The sequence below is a fragment of the Oreochromis aureus genome, linkage group 19, assembly GCF_013358895.1.
Source record: "Oreochromis aureus strain Israel breed Guangdong linkage group 19, ZZ_aureus, whole genome shotgun sequence".
In the NCBI taxonomy this organism is placed as follows: Eukaryota; Metazoa; Chordata; class Actinopteri; order Cichliformes; family Cichlidae; genus Oreochromis; species Oreochromis aureus.
The window spans coordinates 26,010,694-26,037,267 of NC_052960.1; the positions used below are offsets into that span (position 1 = coordinate 26,010,694).

Below are 26,574 nucleotides of genomic sequence, written 5' to 3' on the forward strand. Positions count from 1 at the left end.
CACAGGCAAATAAAACGTTAAACAAAGACACAATTTTGGGATTTTAAAACATGCAATCAACATACAACTGATGTCCAGACTTTCAGCTTTAATTTAGGGCTTTACAGAACACTCTAATAATTGTTTAGGAATTACAGCCATTTTAAACAAATCCCTACATTTTCAAAACCACAAAATTAATTGGGCAAACTAATATAATTTCAAAATGCAACCCCAGCTCAAAAATGTTAAGACCTTGTGTATAAAATGTAAATAAAAATACAATATCATGATTTGCTAATCTCATTAAGCCAATGTATTCATAATATAACATTAAAACATATGAAATGTCTAAAATGTTTTCTCTCATGGTGTGTAAGCTTCTGTCAGTATCTTTACATGTTAGGTCATTCCTGCCTTGTCACGTTATTATTTTGTTTATGCCATCTTTTTGTCAGCTAATAAAGCTGTGATTTTTTTTTTACATCTGCCAACCAAGTCCTGAGTACTGGGTCCACCCTCTGCTGCCGAGTGTATTGTATTGTATTTTTGATTTAATGATGCAAAAATTTGTTTCAGTTGGTGAAAGGTCGGGACTGCAGGGAGACCAGTTCAGCACTCAGAGTCCTCTGATTTCTTATACAGGTAGAGTTAACACAGTTGTAGCTATTAATATTAGAAAGTTGTTACATCTTTAAGTTACTGCAACCTGCACAACTATATTGGAGTCATCAACTCATGTTGCCATTTTTCCAGCTCCAGCAAAAGAAGATGACCTTACAGATTTTTACCCCACCTACAAAGATCTGACTGGTTTGACCTTTCAAACTGCAATAAAAGCTGACAATGTGGGCAGTGATTCAGAAAGCTAGAACCAAGCTAATTTAATCCCCCTGCTTTGAGGTGCTATGTTTTTCTTTACATATGCTACCAATTTAAAAGAACCACAGACATTATATACACAGCATTCACAAGAATATCCACGTATTGTCACTTATGTAAAGAGATGTAGTTACAGCTGACACAATGGCCAGTCTTTCTCTTTTCTCAGGTTGGTAAGCAAAGCAAGGCAGGTCAGGGTGGATCAGGAATGGGTTTGCCCTGCTGTCTGCTGCTGAATTTCTGAATAATGAACTTTCCTGACAGTCAGTCTGAGGAGGCTGATCAGCCGTCTCTCTTGTTCATCCATCCACCTGATAGCTGATATCTTTTATCTCATCTGACAGTAACAGCATTTGAAAGGTGAAAGAGTAACAGCAGCATGTGATCTGTGACCACCAGGTGTAAGTTAATTTCCTGCCATGGTCCGATCAGCATGTCAGGGCCTGAGAGAGTAGCCGGCTGGGATCATTAAGAGCCGTGTCAGTCAATCCTTGCAGGAAATGGGTTTTTGAGGAAACAAAGGAAGCTTACATGTTATGTCAAGCTAGCAGTAGGAAGACTTGCATAAATATAAGGTTTTAGCAAAGGATCTTCTTCAGGTGGGAGGCTCAATGTATCTAAGGCTGATGGCAGGCTTAACTTCACTGATTTAAATTCATCTTTGATGCAACTGAGATCTACCATGAAAACTGATGAATGTTTTCTGTGGGTAAAATGTGAAATTAAAGCATCAAAACTGAACTAATCCACGTTCTTCTCAGTCACTCCAGGTTTGTCATGTTTTGCAGTCTGTGGTTGAAAAACCAGCAATCCTCCTGTCGATAATGTAAAAAATGGACAAATTCATGCTGACACCACCCGCTGGTTTCTGGACTCTACATATTGCAGGCTCAGCATTTGAGTTTTAGCCAAGACCATGTTGGTGTTTTTGGAGCCAAACATGATCACATTTGACATCTGCTGTGTTTGAAAAGTCCTAAGGTGGGTATTTGATTTTCTTTTTTCTTTTATTTTCCTTACACACTTGGACTCAGAAGATTTTGTCAATGTGTTCAAGCGCCCACATGGGCAGGACTAGTGTTAGTTAAGGGAGTTCTAGTAATAAGTAATAACAGAAGTTCTGTGTGATCCTAATCCCATGCAAACTTGTCGTGTGTAATTATTTAAGAAAAAAAATTGTATTTTGGAAAACACAAAGGTCCTTTCATTATGCTGGAATATGTGAATAGGCATCATGGTAAGTTCAGTCTTTTTCTCTGTTTGCAGTTTCATGTGATCTCAGTATCTTTGCCGAATCTCTTTTGGGAACATGAGAGTCACGGAGGTTGCATTGACAATTATGAATAAACATTTGGACAGCACTGTCACTACATGATATGAAAACCCAGTCACAAAATGAGCAAGATGAGATAGATAAGAGGCAGGGCAGCATTTAGCATAAATGTTTTGCTGTTTTTTCAGTAGACTTAATGGTTAGCTAGTAGCCACAGATGTGAGAAAATCTGAATAAACTTTTCCCATGCACAAGCCTCCCCCAGTAACACCAAGCTTTTGTGAGCGCGGCTTAAAATGTTGAAGGAAATTCCCCCTTTTTTTTCTCAGATTATAGCTTTATCATAGCCTGTATTGTACAATATCTACTTTTTTCTGTGCCAGGTGTTACTTGTCAGCAACTATGACAAATTTTGTTTCAGAAACAATGGGCTCATTTGCATTGTTCTGCACGTAAAAATTTATTACCTAGACCAAGGCTGAAAACTTTAAAATTTATGGCCCACAGATATGTGTCCTTTAGAAAACTTTAAGACGGAACAAAACCTGGCTCCCTTAAATCAGCCAAGTCCCTCAGAGAGACTAAAAGTCATGTTGTCTTTTTGTAAACTTGGATGTTAAAGAACTGTTCAAATTCATAGCCCAATCTCTGAGGCTAAAACATTAACTAAGACATGTCTCAGTTTCAATAGAGCTGAAGGTGTTACACTAAAACTAATCATAAACAAATAATGAGCCAACTCAATGTCACCTTATTCCTAGCACCGTCCTCTGTTACACAAACCCTCTGCGTCTCCGATTCTTCATCTCCTTGTGGCAGCTCCATATTCAACAGTATGTCCACTGTTCCTCCTCTCCACATGTCCAAACCATCTTCACCTTGCTTTTTCCCCAAACTGCTAAACAGGAGCTGTCCCTCTGATCTATTCATTATCATTCATCCTGGTCACTCGCAATGAAAATCTTAACCTTATCAACTCTACCACTTCCACCTGCACCTCCTGTCTTTTTGTTGGTGCCACCATCTCCAAACAATACGTCACAGCAGGTCTTACAACCATCTTGTAAAACTTCCCTTCCACTCATCACTTGCTGCTATCCTTCTGTCACAAATCACCCCGACACTTGCCTCTACCCACTCCCTGCCGACTCTCCCTTCTTCACTTCACTCGTGCACTCGTCTCTACCTTCACCATCTCTGATCCTTGTATGTTAATCTTTCCATCTGCCTTCCTGTCATTCACACATGTATTCTCTCTTGCTTCAACTGACTTAAATTCCTCTTCTCTTCAGCGCAGACCTCCACCTCCTCAGGTTTTTTTCCAACTGCTCTCTACTCTTACTATAAAATCACAATGTCATCGGCAAACATCATGGTCTGGAGACTCCTGCCTGACCTCATCTGTCATTCTGTCCAGCACCGCTGCAAACAGGAAGGAGCTCAGAGCAGATCCCTGATGTAATCCCAGCCCCACTTTGAACCCCTCTGTAACTCCTACACCCCTGTCTCGGTGTCCTCATACATGTCCTGCACCACTTCTTCTCTACTTTTCTGCCAGTCCTACTTCTTCATTCCTTCTGACCTCATCTATACTTCTCTATTAGCACTCTCAAAGCAAAGATCACATCTGTAGTGCTCTTTCTGGAGATGAAGCCATAATGCTGCTAGCACCTCTCTCCTTTGTTTCCCTAAAAACAGAACGAACGATGGCCTTCTGCATTCACCATGATTACGACCTTTTAACAATTCTTTTTTTTTTTTTTGTCTGGACAATATCGTGATGTTATATGCCATTATTTTTCCACAGTTGCATCAGAACATATCTAAACAGATCTATAGATGGAATATAGGAGTGTGTGTCCTCGGTTTGCTTGCAGCATCTCAGTGACAAGATCGCTGTTTTGGAGAGCCACTTCCCTCAAAGACCTTGGGGTGAAAACATTGCAAGGAAAGCAAGAAAATTATACTCTCACTTTCCATTTATTATTCAGTGTGCCAGGGTGCCCAGTGTGCTCCCTCTGCCATGTTTAGCATTCTGTTACGGGTAGTACCATGACTTTCCTAAGATGATGAGGAGAGGATGCCATTGTGATGAAAGAGAATAAGACTACAAGTGTATGAGCAGTAATGCAACCTCCAGAGGGCAGAGAAAAGGATGCAGGAGAGCTGCAACCAATCACAGATGTACAGCATTGAGACAGAGAATACAATAAAAAGTTAGAATGGTAACACAAAGATACCACAACTAATGTTTGGAGCAGCTACGCTATAACTCCCTCCTCACTCGCCAAGGCTAACACTGACTTTTAGGCAATACAGCAGGCGCCTGTATTTGAACCCAGGAGAGCTGCTGAGTGTCCAACAACAGGAGACTGTAGGTTTAGTGGGCAGCTCCCAGGAGTAAATGTGAGGAAGCGTATGAATGTAAAACAGCAAACTGCTGAGAACAGCAGATGAGAAAACGTGTTCTGAAAAGTTTCAGGTTTTAAAGGGAAGTTTTGTTTTACAAAGGGGGAGAAAGTTAAACTTGACTCAAAGTGTCTGGCATTCCAAAACAAAACTCTGAGCTGTGAAGAACACCAAACTTCTACAGGCAACACTTACTTGTCATTAATCACTGCGCTTTCTGCAACTAGTCCCAATTCTGATAATGCTGTTCTGCTGTTCTTTAGGGGGGGAAGTACAGGGGGGTGTGAGAAACCAAGTAGTGACTATCTGCTGTCAGTGTCTGATGAAGGCAGTTATAACGTTTACTTCACGATGAGCATATGTAAAACTTAGATCACACTATTGCTATACCTGGATGCATATATACTGGTAGTTAGAACAAGTAAAACTCTGTTGGAGTACTGTATCAAGAGCCCCTGGCTGCATCTACTAATCAGAAGGTTGGTGGTTTCTGGCTGCTCCAGTCTGCATGCCATATATACTGCAATATACTAACCCCAAGTTGACTTTAGATGCATTGATCAGAGTGTGAATATGAGTGATAAAGAGCACTTAGGTGTAGAAAAAAGTGCTTGTATGAATGGGTGAATGAGGCATAATTTGAGTGCTCTGAAAAGCGCAACATAAGAACCTGTACAGTTATCACACAAAAGGTTGTCTTAAATTAAACTGACCCAAACTGCTGTACAGTATCTGCACCAAGGGTATTATAGTTGCCCGATGAAGCATTGATGGACGTGTTTATTGAGTCTCTGTAAGTCTACAAGACAGCGAGTCAGCTGCTTTCAAAGAGTTCTGTGTTTTTGTTATATTACCTGCCCTGACTTCCCTTAATTTTGCCTCTTAAACATACCATTCACACATTAAAAACTAAAAAGACTAAAATTAAACTGAAACTAACAAAAAGTTGAAGTTAAACCATTTCAAACAATAAACACTAAACTGTAAAAAGAAAATCCGCTGTGGAAACAAACAGAAATTAAACTGAATTGAAATCAAACAGTCGTACAGTACAGTATCATATGAAGGGGTGGCTAATAATAAAATTAGCAGAAAAATCATGGAGGCTAAACATTTTTTCCAGGGTGTCCAAATCATCATCTTAGTTTTTTTACAGAGAGTACATGGCGAGCAGCACCAAGCCTGAAGCCCACGGGATCTCGGTCACCGTGAGACACTCGTGAAAAAAAGGCACGATCACAACTGATCGAACAACCTGAAATACAATAGTGAGAGAGAGACAGAGAGAACGTCATTGTGTAGGAACGTTATTGACAGGACAGAATCTCTGTGGCTCCAAAATACTTTAGATGTGAAACCACAGTTATGTCATTTTTTTTTTAATTCATTTTTGATCGGCATTGTTATAACAAAAGTTGGAGTAATATTCTACTTGATGATGATTTTCCTGGTTGGTCTTAAAATGAAAGACAAATTTCCAGAATATTAGCTGTTTACCTCAAACATGCAGCATGGTCTTCATCCCAAAATAATACTGACATCCTACCTGAGTTATCATTGTAGCAAAGTTATGTGTTTACATCATCCACTGCCTGTCAGGAAACAGCCAACGGGGTGACGACAATACCAGTAAAAAGTACTGGATATATTATACAATCGGACCAAGTTAGAGTGCAGGCTGAACGTGCACCCATGTTCTAATTTGTTGTCAGTCTGTCCAAATGTTGCTGAGATAGTTCACTCAAAACAACAAACTGGAGTACATTTAAAAAAATCACCACAGGGCCAAGTAATCCAGTGTTTCAGTAACTCTGCTTTTGTGCTTCATGGGTGTAAATGAGGGCATCGTGCAGTAACATTAGTCCTTTCCACTGATTATCACTGAAATCTGACTGCTGGCTAACTAAACCATCAGGAAACCTGATCGTGATAAACCAGTGAATGTAGTCTTCAGGAGAAGGCTGTCTACAACTGGTCTACTTACTGTTCACAGATTAATCCCAGCTCTGATGAGTCAGAGGGAGAGAAACAAATCTCTGAGGGAATGGCATTATAAGGGTGGGAGGAAAAGTAGGGATCATTAGAGAAAGTAAAGAAAGGGGAGAATGAAAGAAAAAAGTGGCCAAAACAAAGAACCCGATAGCACCTTATGGATTAGAGGACTACTTGCCTCACGACTGCTGCTGTCAGAGGAGAGGCCACACACAGTCCAGTCTCCCACAGGATGAGCTAGCACAACAATACAGAGCACTTTTCATCCAATTGTTTCTGAGTGTATGTGTTCCTCTCTCTCCAGCTCTTGCTTTCCAAACTAATCAGAGCATCTCAGCTGAGAGGCCAGAGGGGAAAACGACACGCCGAGCTGCTTCCTCTTCTCTCGGTCTTGCCGTCCTTCCCTTCCTCCCTCATCGTCCTCCCCCACTCTTCCTGTCTCCTTTCTCATCCTCGCGAGCCCCATTTTTCTGCCATCCCTGCTTTCTGTTCTCACCACCTTCTCTTTCCTTGCAGCTCCACCACTTTATTCCCTTCCTCCCCCAAGCCTCTCTGCATCATTTTCATCAACCTGCCTTCTCTTATCCATGCTTCCATCTCCTTCTCTCTTCCCCTTACCTCCCCGTCTCTCCCCCGCGGGCCTCTGACTCTGTCAAGAGATGAATTAGTGGGCTGGGATAGATGGGTGGGGGTGGCAGGTCAGGAGCATTTCCAATCCACTCTGTGAAACCCAAACTTGTCATGGGATTGTGTGGAAGCAGCAACCAGTTCCAGAGGAGACCCTATTGGAGCACTTTTCTTATAAGGCAGGGTTTTAATTCAGATAAATACTTAGCCGAGGGCAAGACGTCAAACAGAAGAGCTTCCCTCTGTGATTTCTTTCACCTCTTTTTTTAAATGTTGTCCTCCCCTTTCGTCCTTTGAGTCTCGTAAGTCTCCTCCCCTTAAAAACCTCACAGAAATCAGGCTCTCCAAGCTAAACCTAGTGCATTCCTCCACCCAGGTGAATGCATCACCAGCATCACCAAATCCCTTTGAATGCATGTAACTCCCAGTATTACCATCCAGCTGATCACCGTCAAGTCAGCCTCGTTTGTGTGATCATTTGTGATTTTTGTACTGCCTCACCTTATTTTCTTTTGCTTTTGCATTGCACAAAAATAGTAGTTTGTCTGGTTCCTGTTAGAAACCCATACTGTAGTTACTTTAAAAAAAGAGAGATTTTCAGTCAGCGTGAAGGTAGTTCTGATAGTTATTTTCAGTCAGAAAGATAGCCTGAAGATAGATATTTTCTTTTTCACAGGAGTATTTGTGCCAAATCCCGATCTCCCAAGATTATCTTCTTCAAAAGTGGTGCAAGATTGTGTGTTTAACTCTAATACAGGTGTCCTTAGTCTGACTATGATTTATTTAGGGTTTTTTGGGGGGAAGATGGAATTAAAAAGGACTTTTGGGGAGAATCTGGAGTCCATTTCTTTTGCTCAAAAAGGTCATTTGTATTGGACGTAAGTGAATCTGCCTCACCACAGTGGTATATTCATTAGGAAATACCAGTAAGAGTCTGTGCTTGCCTTAATGACTGGCTAATGTCAGTTTCCTCTCACTGGCTGTGCGGAGCTTTAACGGCACATCCAAGTGCAGCCAGCGGCACTTTTTCATTGTTTTGTGGTTTCGACCTGCCTCACCTCTTTGATCCAGATGTCCTGCTGGATTACTTTCACACCTTTCTGCTCTGTATCATTAAGAAAGCACTGCAGGGGTGACACTCCATCAATATCTGTTGATTACTTTTTTCAACCTTGACAGGTAAAAACATAAGAAAACAAAATACTGTGCTGAAGCTGAACTTCTCTCTCACTAAAAAAGCTCAATTCCATTTTGGAAATATTTCCCAATTCATGTTTGATTCCGAGTCATGGTTTTCCATGCCCTTTTCAGTTTGCCAGTGCTAGCGTCAAGAACAAGAAAGCTCGAAACAGCAGCGTCAGTTGGAGGCGGGAAAATACAAGAATCCCATTGAGTTTTAGTTTGATAGAGAGGTCTCACACAAGACTTATGCAATGCTTTTCAGACTGTAATTACTGTCTGTACTCTAAAATAACTGTTATTTCCCTCGAAGCCACTGCGGGAAAAAAAAAAGCAAAACACTTCTTCATCTACTCCACAATTAAACCTTTAAACAGATGTGTGTGCGAGAGATGTCGAATAAAAATCTCGGCATTTGACAACTCAAGTCATTCAAGATAACAAGGAAAATGGCATCCACGCATGAAAAGCGCTTACTGCACTGAATAGACAACAAATACAGGACTGTCAAGATGAAACCACCTTCGCTGACATCTCTCAGTGTGGAACAGCAGCACTTCTACTCTGGAGTCTTTCTGAATGTCTCAGTTCATCACTCTGTGTCTAAAAATATTTGGCGCTACCCCGCAAAGTACATTTTGGCTGCTTGTATCTGCTATCTATTTTTTTTTCTTTGCCATGTTAATATTTCAGTCAGGACAGCTATAGTTAAAAGAAGATTGTCACTGCAGTCATTTGTATTTGGTCGTCTACGTCTGTTATGAAATCATCATGCACTTTTACATACATACATGGAAAGTTAGAGGCAGGGAAAGCAGCAGCTTAAAACAGAGCAAGGCGGACGTCACTGACAACACGTGACAAAGATCACGTTTGACACAACATGAACAGAGTATATAAGGGGGGCAGTGGGTTGCAAAGCAGCTTGCAATAACTGCAGAGTGACTGTGCTTAGGCTAAAGCAGCTTAAGTATGATGCCATATTTGAGATTTAGCAGCATTTGAAGCTAGCTTTTTTAAGCATGATGTGAAGCACTTTAGATGCTACATTAACATTCCAGATGCTGCTAAATTAAATTAAGTTAAATTAAATAAGGAACATTGCCGGCTATACCCTCATACTATCAGTTCAAAATTCAAAATTACACCTCTGCATAGTTTCTTCATAATTAATGTAAGTGGCAGACAAAGGTAATAATAAAAGCTCAGAATACCGCACACACTGAAAAAATGTATGCACTCATTGCTTGGCCGGAATATTGTGACGAAAAACCATCCTCTCAGAATAATTAGCAGTTTGTGGAGCATTATTTTGTTTCAATACTGCTGCATGAGCAGAACCATAAAGGCTGAACAAGTGTTTCCGTGCGCCTTTGGCATCTGTGATGCTGACTTTACAGCATCAACAAAATATTAAAGAGAACAGCGTCCCTTTACATCAGATCATTTCTGCCACCCTATGAATGTTTTAGGGACTCTTTGAATATTGCACTCTGACAATCCAAGGTAAATAATTCTGCCCTGTAGCTTTAGTAAATTTTATCAAATCTCGGGGACTTTAATTCTCTGCTGTTTGAAAAAAAAAAAATTTCATTGGTGTGATTAAACAGTTCTGTGATTGCATCTTTAACAAAAACATAAGAGTTTGAATTTGGCTGCCGTCCTACTCAAAGTCACCTCATTCACTAAAATAACACCCCCAATGGTTCTGCCATGCTTGGACAACACCGGCATTCACACTGACCCTGATGGATCACTCTGGGTCACAAAACTGAACTGAACTGAACTGAAGTGGTCTTAAGCACTGAGTCTTTATCCAGTTGTTTGATCTTAGGTAAGCTGTTAGGATGTAGCCGCAGATCAAACTTTCTCAAAATTAAGGGCATGTAAACACAGGTCTTGATAGCAATCAAGCAACGCCACAGAATCTTGCCTCTGAGATTTACTGTTAGCACTCGTTGCATATGTATGGTTGCACTGCAAAACTGTACTCAGTAACGGAGCAATACTAAAAATGTTTGACAGAACCTTAAATTCAAATTTGAAACAAAATGTACTTTCCTTTTTAATTTCGTTTCTCTTCATAGAAAATAGATGAAGAGACCCTCACTATCAAAGTATGACTGGTGTTTCTTATAATCAGTTAAGTGGTATCTGTACAGATGGAAGCTTTTCTTTTTATGTATGAGGAAAAATGGTGAAGTGAAAATATTGGGATCATTTCTAAAAAGGTATTTTAGAATTTGCTGGCCAGATCACCCATACCTTAATCGGGATGAGCCAAGGTGGCCCAGTAGCTATGAAAGTATTCCACAATGTGATAATTCTACTATGTAATTACATACAGTATAATGGAATTAAATGAAAATCATTAAGGGCTATTATACTAATGGCTCTTTAATGGTGCTGATCAAAGTTTCATGGTGTTTGGGTTCAGAAGTCTGTGCTGTCGCTTCGCATGTGAGTCAAGCCTTCAAACAGGGAGGTATACATGAGTTCAGAGAGGTTTCTTGGCTCTCTGCTGATGGTCGCAGATACTGTTAAGTAGGCCCATTAATCCTGAACCGTCTCATGACAAACTGGGTGTAAGACATGTGGGAGGACAGCTGGGAGAGAGACGGGCAGAGGGAAGCACAAAGGAGGAGCTGTACAGAACGATCTCTGTTCCACTGAGAGTCATTCACATGGTTCATTCTGGTTTGATTATTTGAAATGACGACAAACAGACACTCAGTCACAGATTGACTTTCAGTCTGCCAGACAGAAGCACTGACAAAAGGACCAAAGGAGTGATGGTCAGATGGAAAGCAGACAGCCCGGGTTTGGCTGTCTATTTTGTCATTCAGAGGCAACAGAGAGTCAATAACTGCCTAAATGATGATGGGAGTATTGCTTATTATCAGTCTGTCAGAAAACAAAGAGTTATGTCCTTGAACTGACTAGTGCTTTTCTTTCTGGATAGATAAAAGCTCTCACTGCACAGTCTAGAAATAGTGTTTTGTTACTTGAGCCTCTCTGCGAGATTTAGTGTGTGCTGAGTCTTTGTACTGTTGAGCTACAGTGATACAGAGAATTTCACTGTTTTCAGTATTTAGACTATGAGGTGTTTTGGTGGGATTCAAAAACTACATGAAAAATATGGAAAATCACAAGTTATCCTTTAACGTACACTGTGGAAAGCACTTTAATGTACATGAAAGAATATTTCACAAACCAATGCAAAGTATTTGACGTTGAAAAGGTTTCTCTAGTTGCTTGTTAAACATAAGCCATTTTCAGGTGCAAATGTTCTGTCAGTTCTCAAAACCAAACAAGCACCAAGGAATCAGTGAGGCTTACATGTGTTCCCAGTTCCCTGTGTTATAAACAGCACCGCTACAACTCTGGGGCAGGGGGTCTGTAGTGAAGTTAAGCCAAAGTAGTTAACTTATATTGATCTGCTAACCCATGGTTAGCTACAAACAGCAACACTGGTAATGCATGGCAGGTTCTCGAAGTAGTGGTATGACTATACACCTTTGGAGTGGGAGTCGCAAGTTCGATTCCCGCCTCAAGGAGTTTCCAGTAAGGGTCCTGGCTAGACCACCCCCATGCTAAACCAAGCCCTGAGGTAGCGTGGCCACGTCCACAGCCTCCCTGTTCGGAAACATGCATTTCACTGCATGTTGTACTTTGTATGATTGTATATGTGATGAATAGCATTTGATAACACACCAAGGTTATCAGTTCAGATGGATTTGATTCCTATGTCTTCAGAGAAGACAAGTGGATAGTGTGGCATAAATGCTTCTACAGTAACATTGATCGATAGATTAGTTGCATGTTTGTCTAGTCAGCATATGCTGCCAACAGATATGTCACCCAGATTTTCCTGTCACTGAGTAGAAACAGACAACAGAATCAAATCAAATAGAGGATACAAAAGATCAAATGTCCATCAACCTTTCTCCTTGAAGATGTGTTCAACCATATAGAAACAATCTGCATCTTGCGCCTTTAAGTGGTTAAATTTGTCCTTCTATGTTGATGCTACCTAACTCACTGCTTCCAAATTTGGCATGTCAGTGCCTCAAAACACTCAAACACAGGACCAAGCAGGGCTCACTAGGACTGAGCTAAGTGCCATTTTCCCTCAAGGCAAGACATCTGTGTTGTACTTGGCCTCCTGTCCCTAACTGAGAGCATTTGTCATGAGAGATTAACTTTGAATAAATGAAAGAGGGCGCGATCAGGCAAGCAAGCATTTAAACAGGCTGAAAACCTGACATGCTGCACTTGACCCAGACATTGTCACCTCTTCATCTAATCTAATCTGTCTTTTTAAAATAACTTGTTGAAAAAGTTCATCAGATCAACAAAGTCTCCAAACATATTTCCGTCAGGGTCAGCCATAATTCTTCAACATATAAAAAGACACAATGCATCTTTGTTCTCTCTTATTTGATTAACAAAGGTAACGTGAAGTATTATATGTGAGCCTAATCAATAAGTTCCAATTCATTTAGTGAAATTTCATGGTCGGTTTGAATGGCTGCATTAAGAATAGGTGAGTCTGAAAAATACTTTTAACCCACAAAAGAAATTCAATTTCAGGTTCAGTTTTTAAAATGTTCAAATTATGACAAAATATCTAAATGTTTGTCTAAGAATCTGTCCTTTTGTAGCTGTTTAAGAGTTTGTTACTTTTATGCTATATAAATAACAATAATACTTTGTTGTTAATACTTGATAGACCAGCTATAAGATTAATAAAAAAAAAAGGACTAGGATTGTGTGTATGGGTTGGCAAATGATTAAAAGTCTCTTTCACAGGTGTTTGTCTTGTTTCAGTGACATTACTTTGTCTTTGACATTAGCTCTTTAATTCAGAGAGGACTGCAATGCTAATTACAATAAGGCAAATCAATAAGAAAATCAATTAGATTTCACAAGTGTCCTGCTAAGAGTCATGACTCTTTGAAAAGTGATTATATTCCCATAAAATGCTGGAATTATGGTGGGGTAGGTTAAAAAAAGGATAAAATCATCAAAATAAATCTGTCACATCTATCTTTTTATTCTATACAGTCTTCTACAAAAATCTGTCAACTGCATTACCCACAATTCAAGTGGATATCTGACACTTTCATGGGAGGTCAGGGTGTGAAACGTTATGCTAATGTCAAAAAGTTGACTCTGTTCATCTGGACGTAGCGTTTTCAGTGGGCAAAATGTTTTGTGACTCATCCAAGTGACTTCCTCAGTCTCAGCTGACTGCAAGTTTCCCCAACCTTATAAACAATACATTTCCATAAAGACTGCAACTAGCCCCACTGAGGAACAATGGGCTGTGAGGTCAATTTCTTCATCATTGATATGCAAATTGTAATGACAATTGTACAACAACTACTGATCAATGACCACTGATCAATGACAATTGATCAGTGGTCATGAGTACCATTCACAGAGAGTTGGGGAATGACTGCTAATGGCTGTTATGCTAATGTAGCCTGTAGCTGCCTGCAGATATCTGGTGCAGTTCAACCCCTTTTGGTAAGATTTTATTACACTTACAGCAACATAGCATGTTGTCATCAACTCCATTAACATTTTAATACTCTTTCACTTCATATTCTCTCTCATTTGCTCCACTCATCATTATTTGTTGCATCTTCATTGCACATCGGAGTGTTAATGTGAAATTTGATTTTGCCTTACACATTTAAAGAATAATTTGTATTCCAATCAGATCTCCATGCCTCAGTGTGACGAATACAGCTTTAACACAGTAGTCGGTGTCAGTAGATATTTGAAGCCAGGGCATCTGTATTGGAAAAAGTTTAATTGGTGCATCCATAACACCAAATGAAAGTTTTTGATCACCATCTCACATGTTAGTGCTCTGTGACATCAAAGGTGAGTGTGGCTACAGAGACACATCATTGGGATGTTGCATTTGGTCTTAATATGGTAAGATTCAACATTACCAGCTGGTGACATTGTTACAGCACTGCTCAGTATTTGCAAAATATTCAGAACACATGAAAACTTAGTCAGTAACATTGCTTCAGCCTTATAAAACAACATGATAATATGATGTATTTTCCTAACATGACTGTGCAATATTAAAATAGGTGTATGGTTATTCAATTAAATTTGATAATTTTTTAGAACATAAGCATTTTTCTTCTTACATTTTTACATTAGCATTACATAAATTGAAACATTAACTAAAGATTAATTGAAAGAGTTAAATTAATCCAAGCTTTCCCTAAGCAATATTTTTGGGCCTTTTTTAAGGAATTTCAGGAACATGGAACTTTTTAAAGAGCTGGTACCGAAAAATTGGTACATCCCAGTGAGTGCAGAAAATGACTGTAGAAAATGGATGTACCAGTGACTGTTTTCTACAGTCATTGGTACATCCCTGTGAATGACTTGCTGATCTTTATACAGGGTAATAAAACCAACTGAAGTATCATGCCAGAGAAATGTATTTTCACAACTGAGCATCCCAAAATCCTTATTAATGAGAACAGCAGTGACTGATTTATGGACTACAACACAGGCATAACGCTTCAAGCTTATAAACCATGCTTAAATAGCACCTTGTTGGAAATATTTTTTCTCCTGCAGCTTGACGGTGGTGTAAATCTGATTATTTATATTGTAATGCACTGTAAGTCCCGGGAAAAATCCAGAAAGCGAAATGAATCTGTCCCACTATCAGCACTCGCTTGCTGAGATCAGTAAAACTGCCCACACAGCCTGTGTGAGAGCCTGCCATGCCAAGAGGACTATCAGTCACAGCCAGACAGAACAGACACTGAAAAACATATCATGTCTCTGTATTGTTTACTACGGAGCTGAGGCTGTTTAAGGTCCAGGTGCCAGAAATAAACAATATGCAGAGCGGCCCAAGGAGGTTCTGGCTTGGCCCAGATACTAAACCTCAGGGTAGGAGCAGATCAGTTAAAGAGAAAATCATAAAAAACACTGCTTTTCCAAAATGTTGGCTTTCACAAGTGACTGATTAAAAAAATCTTCATAGTGTTTTTAAAATGGCCAAACCTTAACACTTTCTACAGGCTGGATCCTCTGGATTTTTGGCAAGCTGAAAAAGTTGGCTTTTTACGTTTTTATAGGATGTGTAAGAGAAACACTGCTTAATCTCATCAAACACTTTAAGGAAGGCTAAGAACAAACTTGAACACCTAAAAATAACCATTGGCTGCAAGCTGTTTCTGGATGTGTGTTGCTTTGTTTCCCCGTCCTTAAAATGGACAAAGTCAGATGATAAGACAGGTTGCCAAAAACAATTTGTTCCAAAAACAAATCTTTCAACTCCTAAATCCAAACAGCAGTGCTTTCTGCAATAACGCTTACATTTTTGATTCAAGTGAACTCCATATCCATAATCTATACTGAATAAAGCTGAAGGACACTTTTCATCCTTCCAGCCAAAAGTTCAATAGATATCAAACCACAGGCTTTGAGTCAGGATTGATTCTCAGCTGAATTTTTAGGGAAAATATTGTTGATTTTCTTGAATAAAATACATTATTCAAAATATTTGCAATATCCAGATCTTTTTCAAAGTTTATTTATTTATTTTTACCTGCAACCTTATACCGGTAAAACTCTGGAATAGTCCATCAGAAAGACTGTACAGTAGACTAGTTATTCCTGTATAAAAAAGGTGAACAGAGCCAGCATGATGTCATGCAAAGTCCTGGCTTGAGAAGCCTGTTCCACAATGTCCAAATATCTAATCAGCCTTTGAGCAGCAACTCAAAACATTTAGTCATGCAGACGTGATGAAGACAGCCAGCTGAAGTTCAAACCGAGCATCAGAATAAGGAAGAAAGATGACTGAAGCATGGCTGATGATGTCAGGCGGGCTGGTGAGAGTATTTCCCTGCACAACCATCTCCAGGCTTTACAGGGAATGGTCTGGCAGAAGAGAATGGCCAGACTACTGCAAGCTGATAGGAAGGAAACAGTAAAAAAATAACCACTCGTTACAAACAAGTTATGCAGAAGAGCATTACTGAAAGCACAACACATCTGACCTTGAAGCAGATGGGCTACAGCGACAGAAGACCACACCTAGGAGCTAACTGCAAGAAACTAAGGCTACAGTTTGCACAAATTGGCCAAAATTAGACAACAGAAGACTGAAAAACACTGCACTCCAATGGCCTCCACAGCCACCAGATCTCAGCCCAGTAGAGCATTCTTGGGTTGTGCTTGAAAGGGACAATTTGGATGAACAGCAGTGACACAAAACTGAATGTATGTATTTCAAACCTTGAAATACAAACCTTGGACAGTGTGTTACTGTATTTGCTCTTTCATACATATTTAAATATGTATGAAAGTTTGAGGTAATTTGACTGGAAACTCTAATGCAGTGCTGGACAATATTCTGGAAAGTTCGCGAAATAGAGCTGTGACTGACAAAAAACTACTTTACAAACACCATGTTGCCGTCAACAAGACTTAAAACTAATGATTACGATGATGAACTCGACTAAAATGCTTAACTACAGCCACAGTGTTCTATAGACACACGTAACTTATTTGCACAGGATAAAAAAAGAGCGACCATAATTAAATTGTTCAAGCGTAAAAGATGTGATAAATAATGTACAGCAGCTTTTTCCTAAGGCAGCTGTGTCTACAGAAAAAAAACTATTTCTTGCCAAGTAAAAACAACTGCAAAATACAAGACAGGTACAAGATTCCTGATTCGAGTTATGTAAAATATTGTGGTTGTGATAATGAGAGAGATTTCACTTAAACATACATAATTTTGAGAAACATAATCATAGAAAACACTACTCACACTGCTGCTGACAACGTTAATGCCTATTTTAGAGGTCATAGCTAAAATAACTATTTGACCTTTCTACCTAAACTGTTCTGTTAGTCATTCCCCTGACAAAGCCTCCAGGGGACTGCTTGATAGAAAAAGAACACGGTGTAAGAATCTGTATTTGCAGTTTTGCAGACTGTGCGTACACTTGAATAATTGATGACCTGAAAGTAACTTTTCCTCCAGGATATAGACATTGTTACACAAGCCCCATCAGGCCAGCAGAAGCATCAGGAATGCCAGACAGGCTTTTGCAATACAATTTAGGAGGGGAGAACTCATCTTCCTCAAAAACACTGAAAGGTTTTTAAAGAGAAACGACTGAACAAACAGGATCAAACAGATTGTTTATACCACTAAAATGGATAATAAATTGTGCCAAGCAGGCAGAGTCTTCATGGAGTTTTGGCAAACTGAAAACTGGCTTTAAAAGTTGTACGTGACACGTATGAGGAAAACTGCCAAAAGCTTTAACGAATGATATGAAAACAAGCGAACACTTAAAAATAACCATTGGCCACATGATGTCTGCTTTTGGACTAATTGCTTAGTTTCACAGATTTTCTCCTATACTTTGACTCCAAGTACTAGTCCATGGTGCATTATTGCCCATTTTTTCTACTTATCTCAGTAATAAATAGAAATGCAAACTAGATTATGTCAGCCTGATAGCATAGAAAATCAAACTTGCTAACATGTGGATAGCATTGTCAAAGGGTTATTTTAATCCAAGCAACGAGCTTTCCTAATATTGTGGTGCTTTATAAAACAGCATGTGAAAATTTGAGTCTCATTGAAGCTTACAGACTCTTCAACTCCTGTCTAACCACTGCCACTGCCTCATGTTAACATTTATTCATGTATTTATTCCACCTCTTTTAGGCGGAAACATCCCCCACCTTTTTTGTGCACATTAACTATAAAATTTGGTGATAATGAACCTGCTACTTTGTGAGGGTGGCTGTTTTCATCCACAATTTGTGAATCAACAGTGGTTTTTAAATCAAACAACTGATATGCGATTGAAGTGGCAGACTTTCAACTTTAATTCAATGGGTTTCACAGAGATTTTGTGGTAACTGTTTAGGAATAGCAGCCATTTTTTTTATACATCATCCCCCATTTTCAGAGGCTCAAAGTAATTTTTGTACAATCCCTTGAATTAAGGCTGAAAAGCTACACTTCAATCAAATACTGATTTAAAATCCACTGAGATGGTGCATAAAAACTGTCTTTGCCCAACAGGTTGTGGATGTAACTGTACGGGAGTGACATTGACTCATAATGTCCCTTTAGTGGACTGATAACATTTGAAACTGGAGTCCTGATCCTGAAGTAGCAGAGCCATGATCCTGTCTGCAGGTTCATATCAACAAATGCTCCATCTTCCCTCCATATCAGACAAAACAAAAAACAAAAACATCTGCCAGTCAAGGCCGATGGCTGCTCCTCCATAAGCCTGGTTCTGCCAGAGGTTTCTTCTTAAAGGGAGTTTTTCCTTTCCACTGTCACCAAGTGCTTGTTCATACAAGGTTGTGTGATTGTTGGGGTTTCCTTTCTTTTATTATCGGGTCTTAACCTTACAATATAAAGTGCCTTGATGTGACTGTTTTTGTGATTTGTTATTTCAATAAAAAATAATTGAATTTTAGTACTTTCTAAAGTCTTGTGTTCACACATACAAATGCACAGTGTAAGAAGATCCTGACTTATGTTCAGATAAAAACAGTACCGATTCTTAAAGCACCACACAACTCAGTTACGTTAAGAGACAGCACCAGAAATATAACATGTGGAAACAAAGTTTTCCCTCTTTCTCTTGTGTTTCATTCCTCTATGTAGAGTCCACCATGAGCCTGTGAAACTGTAACTAATGAGCTATGGTCAGGCTTTGGCAACTTGGGAAAGGTCAAGGGGACAAATAAGATTCACAGCAGTGATTCTGTTCAACAAGCTGAAGATGAAGCCGGAGAGATTTCCATGTGAGCATTTTTTTTCTCTGAAATGCAGAATAATGGAATTACTTTTTTTTTTCTTAAAAAGGAAAAAAAGACAGTGCCAGGATTCGCTGTTCACTGTGAAATATTACATCGGTAAGTCATTTGTTCAGATGATTCTTCGGGTTAACCACAGGGAGCACAATTTTCCATTTTTCATCTCTGCCTCACGCTGCCTGCTATTGTTCTTTTTGGTTATCTCCTGCTTTCATCAGCAGTATGGTGCTTCCAAGCAAAAGCCTTTAATATGTTTAGAAAACATTTTCAGCAGCAATTTTCCTGTTAATATTTTCCATTATTTAAATCAACCATGATATTCTGTTCAATAATAACCTTAAAGCTTGCTGCATATAAACATCATGTGGATTTTTGTGAAGAAGTCAATATTAGATACCAAGAATATCACAGTAATGATTAGCAGGGTGTGTTAAGTCCTGATATAGCCTGTTTAAAATGTAAAAAAGGATATAAAATGGGTATTGTACTATATTTGTTTTATGACATTCTAATATAACCAAAGTATGTCAGTCAAATGGTCCACACAGCTGAGGAAAATATGCTGCCTTACACACAATTTACGTGACAACAATTAAACCTTATAGAGTGCACATGTCAGGTACACACACACACACACACAGACACACACACACACAGGTGCTCTAAAACCATTAATAAGTATGCCAGTCTTCCAACTACAGTCTCTTGAGACAACAGCAGTCAAACATACAATAAACCTATTTGCACACAGCTGACCAGAATCTATCAAAATATGGATACTTTACGTGGCCCAAAAGCCTAATATAGACAGAAAGTCAAGTATACTTTTCCAACAAAGGCAAGACTGTGAAATTACTGCTTAAATATAATGTTAAATTGCTCTGCGGCAGCTCATAATAAGCCAAAGCATTCATCTGGGAGCACAGATATGATACTCCAAATGTGACTTGGTGTGTCCAGAGTTTAGGTAAAAAAAGTCCTCACAAGGGGCACTGATGTTAAAAGTCTGTGGGCGTATACATCAGTGCGGGGTGTGTGTGTCTGTTTTGTGTCATGGTTATCAACAACCATGTTTTTAATCCAAGAATGATCTGCAAATGAAGTCAACCTTGGGACATTTCCATTACAACTCCAACATGCTTTTCTGTTGGGCTCTTTTTTTAACATTGTTTTTAACAACGCCTTTAGTCAAACGTTTGAATGTTTAGAGCGTTTCAACACATTTTTTTCTAGCATTTGGCCAGGCGTGATGTGATGTTATCCTTTTGTGACGGGGTGCTGAGCACAAATTTTGACCTTATAAATATCAAGTCGAAAGTTGGTGTTGTTAAAATGTTAAGTATTCATTGCGGTCCATTCACTGTGAATTCTGAGTGTGACTGCACAAATGATTGTGCAACAAGAATTTTCAACCTGATTTAGGTGTCAGTAAATTCATTAGTAATTACCTCTTGAAAGTCTGAAGTGTTCAACTATATCTTTAATCATTAAAGTTACTAGCGTAGAAATAAAGCATTGGACTGACCAACTAACAACACCTGAACCTTTCAAACATCACATTATGTCAGCACATATCAAAACTCCATCACGAGCGTTCCTTCAGACAACTTTAATGTCTGCAAAGAATATTACAGCAGCAGAGGACAACTACTGGGTGGAAATGGCCTACAGTACCATTTCACTGGCTGAAACATCAGCCAATACCCATTAGCTCCATGAAAATCACCAAAAAGCCCAAACAACACATAGCTTGTACTTACATCCCACCATCATCATCGCCACAGAAAAGATCTTCTCTCCGTCTGTGGTGGGGGCAATGTTTCCAAATCCAATGGTCGTCAAGCTGGTCATGGTGAAATACAGGGACGTGATGTACAGAGAATCCTTGCCAGGGCCGCCCTCCCATTCTCCAGAACCGCTGGCATTGTATTGGTAAGGCGATCCAATGCTGATAGCCAGCTGATAAAGCCAACTGTCCATCTTGATGGTGTTGGTGGCTTCATCGATAACTTCGTAGTCTCCGATGCTGTACCTGTTTGGGACAAAATCAGAATTTGAATACATTTAAGTACCTAGTTTAAGTAGTTTAAGTACATTCACCTAGTCTGACAACTGAACAATTTGATTGAGATTTGAATAAAATATCTTCTTCCCCATTCATTTTCACCAGCCTTGACTAAATGAGAGATTCTAAGAAAGCTGATTTTAACAAATCTGTAAATGTGCTTAAATATCACCGTCTTCTTTCAAATGCATTTATATGTATCAATTCAGTTATCCGGTTGGCCGTTTGCTTACTTTATGTAAGACAATGTGGTGCTCTAGTTAAAAAAAATGCTGCCCAACCCAAATTTAAAGCATGAGGCAGTTGCAAACCCCGCAGGCTTCAAAGAAAATGACAAACAACATAATGCAGGAAAGAACTGTTTCATTACAAAGCAAGTAATCACAACTATGATTTAGATGAGGGGAAAACTTTTTTTAAAATTTGTAAACCATTTTTATTACTTTCATTAATTGGGCGCAGAGCTCTTAACATAAAATCAGACACTTCTAATTCTTATTTGCTAACAGTAGTGAATTTACAACTTCAGTAAATATTCAATATGGTTATTGAAACTGATAACCTTTATCATATGAAAGACTTTGGTGTGTTTATGGACTGTTCACTTTAATCTTAATAAAAATAAACTAACGCACATTTGGAAGTATACATTAGAAGTATTTAACTAGGTCATTTGTGTGATGTACAAGAATACAAGAATGTACAAAAATGACCCTGGACTACATTTCAGTGAGCAATACATTAGAAAAATATTGTTGTGTTAAATGTTCATGATTATATGGAATTAGGGAACGATTTGAAGCAGATTTCTGTGTTTTCATGTGAGAACTGTTTCCCCCTAATCTTGCTATGGGTCAAAATAAATTAGCATATCACTCAATATCACGTGGAAGAAACAAAGCAGAACGGCATTGTATGATTTTTAAAACACAGATAGGGACAAGGAAGCAATGAGCATGCATGAGTAATTAGGTGCAGTGAGGTTAGGTAAATTCCTAGAAGAGCCAGCAGCAGCCTTTAGATGTTACTAAAAGGGAAGGTTTCCTCAATGACTTTTGAAATCATTTCAAACACAGTGTACCAGATGCAGGCAAGCCAGTGAGCCACCAGTCCAAACACACAGACCAGGAGGACCAGAACTGCAGCACCGTACTCCAGGTAGTGGTCCAATTTTCTGGCTACCCGGCCCAGACGCAGCAGGCGGACCACCTTCAGAGAGCTGAACAGGCTACTGATGCCCTGAGCAGCAGTGAGAGAGAAAGGAGGAAGGAAAGGGGGAAAAAGAAATATTAGAAATGTAGGAAGGTATGGTGAAGGAGCAGGACGAGTAAGACAAGAGAGAAATTAGTTATTATAAGTTGCATTCATGTCAAATCTGTCTTAACAGTGTCATCACAACGGGGAAAATGAAACCCTGAAACACTTGTAGAAATGTTGAGACTGATATTTTGTTGCAACAATACTTTTGCATGTAATCAAAACAGGCACAAAATCAGAGCTGCCCACAGCAGCAATTAAAACTTTTGAAAAAGTTTGTTAGAGACCTTTTATGTGCTTACATAAGATCTGCACGAGGGAAAATGAATTATGGAGTAAAGAAAATTATAAACACAGCGTGCTTTCATTGTTTTAGTTCACCTGCAAGTTAATTGTTCTATTCAAAAAGTGCTTTATGTTCACAACTAAAAAATAACCCTACTATCAACAAATAAGACGCTTCTTTACAACCACATCAAGCAGTAAAGATATTCAGGTGTTCCTATTCATAACAGCAAGCCCAATTTTCATTACTTTACAATGTCATTAAGCAGCTACCATGTTTGTATTCATTTTGTTGATAGAGAAACTGGTAGATATGGTCAAGCAATTTGCAGCAAAACAAGAGAGACTATTATGTTCTAAGCCGCACTTCAGCATCCATCAAAATTACTGCTAAATGACATTTTGTCATTTAGAAATAAATTGTTATGCAGCTCAAAGCTCAACGGGGGGAAAACCAGCAAAACTGAGAAAAACACAGAGAAAACATAGTTATTAGCCTCTATAATTCATCATTATCTTTCACAACACAATTAGGAACCTAAACCAGCCAAGAATTTAAATAGAGAATCACATTTAAGATTAATGATTGTAATTGTTTTTCAACATTTTTCAGTAAAGCAGAAAAATAGATGCTGGTAAACGCTTCATTGATAAAATGATACACTGAACTGGTTCTCCGGTGTTTGGATTACCACATGTTACTTTTCATACACAGAAACACTAGGATCTCTATCTTTTTGTGCATCCCAAAGACTAACTATAATATTGAACTAAGGCTGGTTGAAACATATGTTTGGGATGTTTATTTCTCCATAGATTTAGTTTTTATTCTTTTTCTAAAACTTATTTTTATTACTATTAGTTTTGCTGCTCTGTTGAAAGTGTGTCAGCAGTAACATTACCCAGATGTAGCCTCAGCCACTACAAAGGATAGGATGGTGGAGAGGATGATGTAGTTGTAGCAGTGAGGGTAAGCGACACCGACCCAAGCTTTAGTGTAAAATTTATCCCAATGTTTTGTATCCTGTTTGCAAGCCCTGAAGCTTTTGTAGACTGGTTCACTTTGACTGATCTACATAGGATTTCAGTATTTAGTGAGTTGTTTTTTTTTTTTATTTACTCCCTTTAATTTATTTCTTGACATTTTGATGAGCTGCTTTAGATATTACAGGCACCAGAAATACTTATGTTAGCACATAAAGCAATAAAAATGTGATTTGGACACATTGTCACAGGCATTGACTCCAGTGGGTTAAATCACATTTTTTGGTGTTTATAAAAAATGTTCGATGATGATGATGATGACAGTATTTATTTTTTTCTCTCCCCCTCATCAGTATGTGCATGAAAATAAAGTAAAAAATAACCATGTTCCTAATATGAAGTATATGCAACCATCGTTTTAATCTCTTAAACAGATGAAAACATGCAGTATTGCTCAATGTCTGATGCATGAAGACTTCAAGGACCAGAGATGGACTATAGACAGAGTTGAAGATAGACTCTACACAGACTTCCTGCATCTGTTACAGCACTTACAAAGACAGACAAAAACAGTGCAGCCTTAACACCAATGTCAAGCTTCAGTTTATGGATATGCTTTTAGGAAACTACTGAACTTCTCTTCAGAGGACAGAGTCCTGTGGGTGTGCCTTCCCTACATCCTGACTTCCCTAGACTCTGAGACATCCAGCTCATCCAGCTAAAGGATATTTTGGCCCAGAATCTTACATGTTCCTCAGCTTTGGTTTGATGCAGAGCAGAAACTGCTCATTTCACAGCACTGAGGAGACTACAGTGAGAATGATGAAGACTCCAAACACAGATGCCCATGACAAACCAGAGGACATCAGGTCTACTAGCTCATAGACCAACAAATCTTTGTAATTTGAGATTACCAAGACAAACACATATATTAAAATGAAATAATTATATCAGTTTAACGTAAGGTAACTAAATACACTCAACATTAAAAAAGTTTAAATGTGAACAAACATTTTTGTGTTATATTAACATGAGATAACTTGAAAAACTTGATAACTTGTTAATTTAACATGTAAGAGTTGTGCAGTTATAAAAAAATTAAAGTTGACTAAACATAACTTTGCTTCCTGCAACCGTTGTACATATTTTTTCATGTTAATCCAATAGGTTATTTTTTCAGTGTACTACTACTACGTTATTAGGTCCTGATTATTCAAGACCTTTTATTTGAGGAGAAGGAAATTAAATTAAATTCTCCATTTAACAGGGAGTCAATGAAGAGAAGCCAATGTAGGAGAAATATGCTCTCTCTTTCTTCTCCCCATCAGCAGTCTCACTGCAGCATTTTGGATCAACTGAAGGACTTTCAGGGAGTTTTTAGGACAGCCTGATAATAGTGAATTACAGCAGTCCAGTCTAAACGTAATAAATTAACAAACTAGTTTTCAGCATCACTCTGAGACAGGATGTTTCTAGTTTTAGAGACGCATGAAAGCAGTCCTACATATTTCTTTAACATGTGGTAATCACACAGCTGAAAACCACTTTAACAGGCTTTTTAATGTCATTGCTGACGTGGCCATTAGAGGTACTGCAGTTTTTCCAACTGGCTTCAGCCCCAGAGGTTAAGACTAATGCACTGATATCACCAGTCTGGGTTCAGTATAAGTGTTAATAATAATGATACTCATAACTGATTCACAGTCTTATTATAGTAAGACGGCATTAGAAAAAAAACTGAGCAGAAAGGCCCGAAGCATCAACAGCACACCATACTTTTAACATCAGCGAATGAGACAAAGTAAATAAATAACACACGACTCTTTTCAGCCATGTTATTGTCGGCTTTGCAACACATCACTGCCGAGGCGCCTGAAAGAGAAAGGTCTGTCTAAAAGCAGGAACATGGTTTCAGGGGGTGTACAGGCACTAAAATTCACGTGTATGCAAAGAAAACAAAACCTGGAGCTCAGTTATTTTTGGTGTCATCCGCACTTAAACTCTAACGAGTCTTACAGAATTATCACAGTGTTTAGGTGCAGCTGAAAACAAAACTGTCTTTGGACATATCAAATGAAAAACGTGCCAAGAGATCAGCAGTTTTATAGAGAATACTTCTTTACAGTATTCTGTAGTTTAAAGGTTCAATACATACGGTTCCTCAAAAGCTGTAAAATATAAATGAGACATTAGACTTGAAATGAAAACAGCTTAAGGCTAAGCCTGTCTTAAATTGCATCTCTGTTCGACACTACAAAGCATCAAAAAAAGAAGCACTCGAAGGCGCAACCTTTGCCAGGTAAACACTGCCCACTCTCTGGGCTGTGTTTACCGTTAAGGGTAATAGTATTTTATTGTCTCTGTATTAATTTTGTTTTATTTATTCTTTTTAAACGTACTTTAAGAACTTTGTAGAGCAGTAAAAATCAGATAAAAAATCAGATGTGAAAAGGCAGTAGAATTTTAAGAATAGTTTTGAAGGCAAGACATTTCATGAAAGTTTGCCCTTATTTGACCTTGAAGAAGAGGTCAGAGGTCAAATGTGACCTGATATTTAGAATCCTCATATATCATTCCCTGTATGCCTAAATGTCAATACAAACAGTGGCAGTATGAAACATGGTTTTAAATAGCTCTACATAGCAGTATTAACTTGTTGACCTTCAGATCCATATTGTAGGAGAGGTCAGAGGTCAAATGTGACCTGATATTTAAAATCTTTATACAGTAGACACCACAATTGGAAGAATCATAGTTTCTAAGTTAGAAGGTGTTTTGTCAATTTTCCACC

The 26,574-nt window shown here is 38.7% G+C and overlaps 1 protein-coding gene across 1 annotated transcript in view; it reads right to left on the reverse strand.

Moving 5' to 3' along the window:
- Positions 1–26,574, reverse strand: part of kcnh5b (potassium voltage-gated channel, subfamily H (eag-related), member 5b) — a 114,279-nt gene that overhangs the window by 39,515 nt on the left and 48,190 nt on the right. Inside the window, exons 7-8 of the mRNA XM_031727504.2 lie at positions 22,339–22,496; positions 20,953–21,224 (exon numbers count right to left, since the gene is read on the reverse strand). Of these exons, the coding sequence (XP_031583364.2) occupies positions 20,953–21,224; positions 22,339–22,496 (430 nt within the window). The remainder of the gene's footprint in view (positions 1–20,952; positions 21,225–22,338; positions 22,497–26,574) is intronic.